The sequence below is a fragment of the Zootoca vivipara genome, chromosome 4 (assembly GCF_965207765.1).
Source record: "Zootoca vivipara chromosome 4, rZooViv2.hap1.1, whole genome shotgun sequence".
In the NCBI taxonomy this organism is placed as follows: Eukaryota; Metazoa; Chordata; class Lepidosauria; order Squamata; family Lacertidae; genus Zootoca; species Zootoca vivipara.
Window position 1 is genome coordinate 27,816,206 of NC_142587.1, and position 6,000 is coordinate 27,822,205.

Below are 6,000 nucleotides of genomic sequence, written 5' to 3' on the forward strand. Positions count from 1 at the left end.
ACAGAAGCAAACTCAAAGAGGCTTATTTCTTAGTAGACAAGTATAGGATTTTACAGTAAGAGATGTTTACTTAATTATTTGCGGTTAATTCTGTATTAAAGCTGCAAGACACTGCTAGCATTATTTTGATCCCTAATTAATTACAATTATGTTGAAAATCAGCAGCATAGCTGTGCTTTTTTTTTTTTGACAAACCCCAAAACTGTTGAGTTTTTTGAGCCAAAAAAACAAGATTTTTCAATTGACTCCTAAGATCCAGGACAAAGCACTGCCTTTCGGAAATCCCCCCCGCCCCAGACTTTGAAATCCCGGTACAGTGGAACCTCGGTTTATGAACACCTCGGTTTATGAATTTTCAGTTTATGAACACCGCAGACCCATCCGGAACGGATTAATTCACTTTCCATTACTTTCAATGGGAAAGTTCGCTTCAGTTTATGAACGCTTCAGTTTATGAACAGACTTCCGGAACCAATTACACCCATGTTTCAGTTTATGAACGCTTCAGTTTAAGTACTCGGCGGACCCGTCTGGAACGGATTAATCCACTTTCCATTACTTTCAATGGGAAAGTTCGCTTCAGTTTATGAACGGTTACTCTGCGGACCGTCTGGAACGGATTAATCCACTTTCCATTACTTTCAATGGGAAAGTTCGCTTCAGTTTATGAACGCTTCAGTTTATGAACAGACTTCCGGAACCAATTGTGTTCATAAACCGAGGTACCACTGTAATGTCCAGGAAAATCAGGACGTATGGCAATCCTACAATATGGCTATATAGGTATTGGTATGATGGTAGTATTGCTGTTGTAACCTACTTTAGGTCAAGTCACAACCCAGTACTAAGTCCTGGCCCACCAACTGAAGACCACTCTCCCATCTGTTCATCCTGATAGTAGTTTTGTATATTGCATTGTCTTGAACTTTATTATGGCCCCTACACTTGCAAGCATCCATTCATTCATTAATGTAAGGCATAAGTTGCATTAATCAAAATCTAAGTGAAGGAAGAGTCAAAGCTGAGTGGGAGAGCATCTGCTTTGCATGCATCAGTCCCTGGCATCTCCAGGTAAGGCTGGTGAAGACACCTGGAGACCCACTGCTAAAAAGTGCAGACAAGACTGAGTTAGATGGACCAATAGATTGATTCAATATAAGACAGATCCTACCAATATAAGCCTATACATGTTACAACAAACAAACAAATAAGCGGAGGCCTTTCTGTGGTGGCACTTGAGTTTTGGAATTCCCTCCCTCCCACCCACCTCAACTGTGACGGACACCAATTTTATTTGGTTTTGTTGTTGTTTAGTCGTTTAGTCATGTCCGACTCTTCGTGACCCCATGGACCAGAACTGGTTTTAGAGACCAGTTAAAAGCTCATTTCTTTGCTGATGGCTTTTGGTAGGGAGGGCTTGTGAGGAGGTGCAGACAGTATTGATTGTGCTGTTTGCAGGAACAGTTAGGTACGGCTATGCTGAGAATTTTAGTGTTGGTCACGTGATACGATAGCAGGATGCAACAAGTTTCTATTTCATTAGGTGACCCTGCTCTGGGACAGAAATTAATTAAATAAAGCAAGCAAGGGGAAATACTGAGTTACATTCCATTTGCCATCTTAAGGAGTTCTTAATGTTTAAATTCAAACCAGAACATGGCTACATTTCATGTAGCAAATTGGGAGAGTCCATCCTTGCAAACTGTTACATTTCATCATTTATCCTCATATTGCCCATGGCTGCTCTCCACTAGCACCTCAGCACCCACTTGTAAGGGTGGGGGAATTTGCTGTGCAATCACTGAACAGTAACGTTTCATTTTCGCGCCAAAGTACGCAACAAGAAAAATATATTGATAACAATAATGCTATTAATATTATCAATCCTTCTGAACATGCATTTCAAATAATATAGCTTCTTAAATCATTTTTAAGCAGAACAATTACATTATCATTAATACGTAACTTAAAACATAAAACTATACTGAAATGTTGGGGGACAATAATTTCTTTGACAATACAGTAAGAATGGGGGCCAAACTTATTTTGTCTATATCCTGTTTATTTCAATATTAAGTAATATTTTAATTTTGACACCACAACCAATTTCCAAAGCTTATTTATCCTGTCACTAATTTGAGGAGGCAATAGCTGAGTTTTCAATTTCTGGGGAAACAACATCCTTGCTGCAATGATCATCTCTAGATTAGGTGTAGTCTAAATATTCTCTTCGGATTAAAGTGTAATTTAGTAACAATAGTAGAACTCATAGCATAGAAATTTACAAAATTACGGTAACATCTAACTGTTATGGTTACTGTAAGTAACTTCCTTATTATTCATCACACTTAGTACAATTGAAGTTAAATACCACCTTGACATTACTTTGAAGCAGTTTTCTCTTATAGCTTGATTTAACAAAAAAAGAATGAGCTCTAGCAATTTTCTGATTTCCATGGGGATCATATTTCCAGTATCCTGCACCCATTTAATCATGTAATCCTCAACCTGTTCTCATTCACAATCATACTTCTGTTTCACAAAATAAATTCAAAACAGTCAATTTTTATCTTTTTTTAGGACAGTCTCCTCAAACTGTTAAATCTCTTAAGAACCTATTAAATATAAAATTCTTTTAAATCTCTTAAGAATCTCTTAAACGTCATGTAACAACACAGTGTATATGAAGTATTTAAACCATAATAAATTCTCAGGATGCAAATAGTTTCTAATTGTTGAGTAATTAATCATATTTCTGGTTTTCATTAATCTTTCTATCTAATTAGGCTGTTTTTCCAGCATCAAATGTCAAAGTCTGATTTAAAATCAGGTGAAATAGTGGGCTTCATTACATTGCCATATCTTTACCGTGGTAGATACAGTTTTTGACTGCTGTTGTTCTGCGAGTTCTATCTCCCCACAGTATTTTGTGCAATGTGATTTTTGTAAATAATGATACATGTTGTTCAGTTGTGTCTTATACAAGTACTCTTGTCTCACACCTTGAATTATCCCAAGTCCTTTTTGCATAATGATAACCAGGTTCCTTCTGTGCTGTATAGATGCCATATATTGCAGCAAAGGAAAGTTGGCTTCTAAACTTGGTCTTGGTACTTTGCAGTATAATTCTGGCTTCTCCTCTGCCTAGTGGAGCAGGTGAGCCATGACATGACCTCCACTTGCACCTTCTGCAACCTGAAAAGGGTCCCGTCCCCCCTGCTTTTTCAGTTACAAGAGACAGAAGCCTGTTTTTAGGATAGCCACAACCAAAGAAAAAGATGCCTCAATAGCTCCAATTAAATGCTTCCTCTGTTGCAATGAAGTACTCTGACAGGCTTGAGAGCTTGGCCTTAGGAGCTGCCTGCCAAGAAGGAAGCTCCCTCTACAACAGAGACTGGAAGCAGGAGAAGAACACAGCTCTCAACTGCAGTTAGCTTGTTTTGGAAATTGGCAAGGCTCGGTGATGGAGGTGGCTTTCAAAGGAGCCAGCAGATCCAGCACAAGTCCTATTATATTGGAAGGGCAGCACTCAGTCTTTTTTCAAGAGACCACTCTGTATGGTTACACTTTCTATCCTTATCTTTACCCTTTGCGTATAACTACCAGAAACCCATTTGGCTGTTTAGTTACAGCTCTTGTGTGAACCTTATTGGGGATTCCTCTCCTCACTTTCTTCTCTAATTGATTTATGGATCCTATGCCCTTTTAAAATGTGGGGGGGGGTTATTAGGTTGTTTTTATTTTGATTATGTATTTGGTGGTTTTATATTTTGATTTTATTCTGTGAACCGTCTTGAGACCTGCAGGTAGAGGGTGGTATAATTCATTAATTAGTTAAGTGTTTTTGAGATCAAGGGGGCTTCTAACCCTGCCATGGTACGGTGTGGTGGCAGCTGAACTACACAAAGCTGAAACTGGCTGATGGGAGAGCCCAGCTGAGAATTTATCTGTAGTTGGAAGCAAAGTATACTCAAACAGATGAGACATATTCACAAGTAGAACCACCACATTATTATGATTCATTATGCTTCCCTCCCCCTTAATTCTTCTTCCAATGAAATCAGGGCTAAACATGCACACACCTTTGCCCTTGTACCTTAAAAACATTTGGTTTGCGGATTAGGACAGTGACCCAGTGAGCTCATACCGGTAGCTAGGCAGGGATTTGAACCTGGGTCTCTCTGGTCAGAATCCAACACCCTACCCATTATACCACACTGACCCTCCTGATTTAGGACTGAGAATAGTTTTCCTGAATCCAAGTGTCGCACATGAAGTGATTTATTACTTCAGGCTACAATTCCAATTACTTCCATTAGATTCCAAGTCATTCATTGGATGATTATTATTTATTAAATACATAGTTAAAAAGAGAATGAACTTCACTCATGTCATTTCTGCCTGTGTTGGGCTCCTCTCATCAGCATGAGCCTGTATGGTTTAATTGCATTTCATTATTTTACATTGTTGCAATGCACAATTACAGGGATCACTTGCGATAATCCTTATTGTAATAACCGGCAGCTACGTAAAAGTATATATTTAATAAAGATGAATAAATTAATTAATTTGGATATGCGTAAGACGCGGGTGGCACTGTGGATTAAACCACAGTGGATGGATTAAGAGCCTAGGGCTTGCCGATCAGAAGGTCGGCGGTTCGAATCCCCAGAACTGGGTGAGCTCCCATTGCTCGGTCCCTGCTCCTGCCAACCTACGGTAGCAGTTCGAAATTACGTCAAAGTGCAAGTAGATAAACAGGGGGAAGGTAAACGGCGTTTCCATGTGCTGCCCTGGTTCGCCAGAAGCGGCTTTGTCATGCTGGCCACATAACTTGGAAGCTGCACACCGGCTGCCTCGGCCAATAATGCAAGATGAGCGCCGCAACTCCAGAGTCGGTCACAACTGGACCTAATGGTCAGGGGTCCCTTTACCTTTAAGATATTAAAAATAAATTTAAGGAACCGCAGAAAGAGGGGGGAAGGAAGTCAAGTTTTAAAATGTCAAAATGATTGTCAAATCAGTGAAATGTATATATCTGAAAAGTATAAAATAAAGAAGTTGCTCCACAGCACAATAATAATAATAATAATAATACAGGGATCACTTGTGATGAGGAGCAGAATGCAACGTTTGTAAATTAAAATATGATGGGCGTGTGTAAATAATAATAATTTATTTGTACCCCACCCATCTGACTGGGTGTTTGTACACACACACATACACCCAGTGTTTATATTATATATACACACACACACACTGTGTGTATGTGTGTGTCTGTGGGTAGAGAGAGCAAAAGTATGACCACAAGCATTTCACAGCCATAATAATACTTATATTTTATTATTTATACCCCGCCCACCTGGCTAGGTTTCCCCAGCCATGCCACACATATCGAAAGGCATGTGAGGTGGGAAGGCAGAGAAGCGATAGGACTCGAGTTAACTTCGGGCTACGGAGCAACGTTTTCTGAACATGTGGAGAGAAATGATTTCGGGGACTAAAGTTCCCTCGCATGGGACTTGGGTGGGGGAGGTGGGATGGGAGAGAAAACACAGCGCATGCGCCGCCGAGCGCTCAGAAACCCCAGCTACTCACCTCAGCTCCCCCCCCACCGCCCGCTCTCTCTCTCTCCCTTCCTCCCTCCCTTCTCTCTTACCTTCGGCCCCGCCAACCGCTTCCCCGTCCTCACCGCCCCGATCCACGCACGGCTCCCGAGCAGCACGCGCCCAACCGCCGCCACTACCATATTTGCTAAGGGAGAGGAGGGCGGGGCAGACAGAGAGAACCCCTCTCCTATCTGCCGTATTCCGTTCAGCGGCCCCCTCCAACTGTCGCACACGCGGCAGTACGACGGCGGAGACGTCGCGCCTGATTGGCCGCAAAGCTCGGCGAGCGGGCGGGGGGAGCTTTGGAGGAAAGAAGAGAGGACGCTCCGCCCTCGGGAGGAGTCATGTGACTCTCGAGCTGTGAAGCGGCAAAGCCATTCATAGTTATGTA

General features: G+C 41.5%; 1 protein-coding gene across 1 annotated transcript in view; it reads right to left on the reverse strand.

The window, feature by feature from the left end:
• Nucleotides 1–5,759, reverse strand: part of MRPS9 (mitochondrial ribosomal protein S9) — a 37,447-nt gene extending 31,688 nt beyond the window's left edge. The window contains exon 1 of the mRNA XM_035115472.3: nucleotides 5,660–5,759. Coding sequence (XP_034971363.1) covers nucleotides 5,660–5,749 — 90 coding nt within the window. The 5' untranslated portion in view covers nucleotides 5,750–5,759. The remainder of the gene's footprint in view (nucleotides 1–5,659) is intronic.
• Nucleotides 5,760–6,000: the final 241 nt, after the last annotated feature.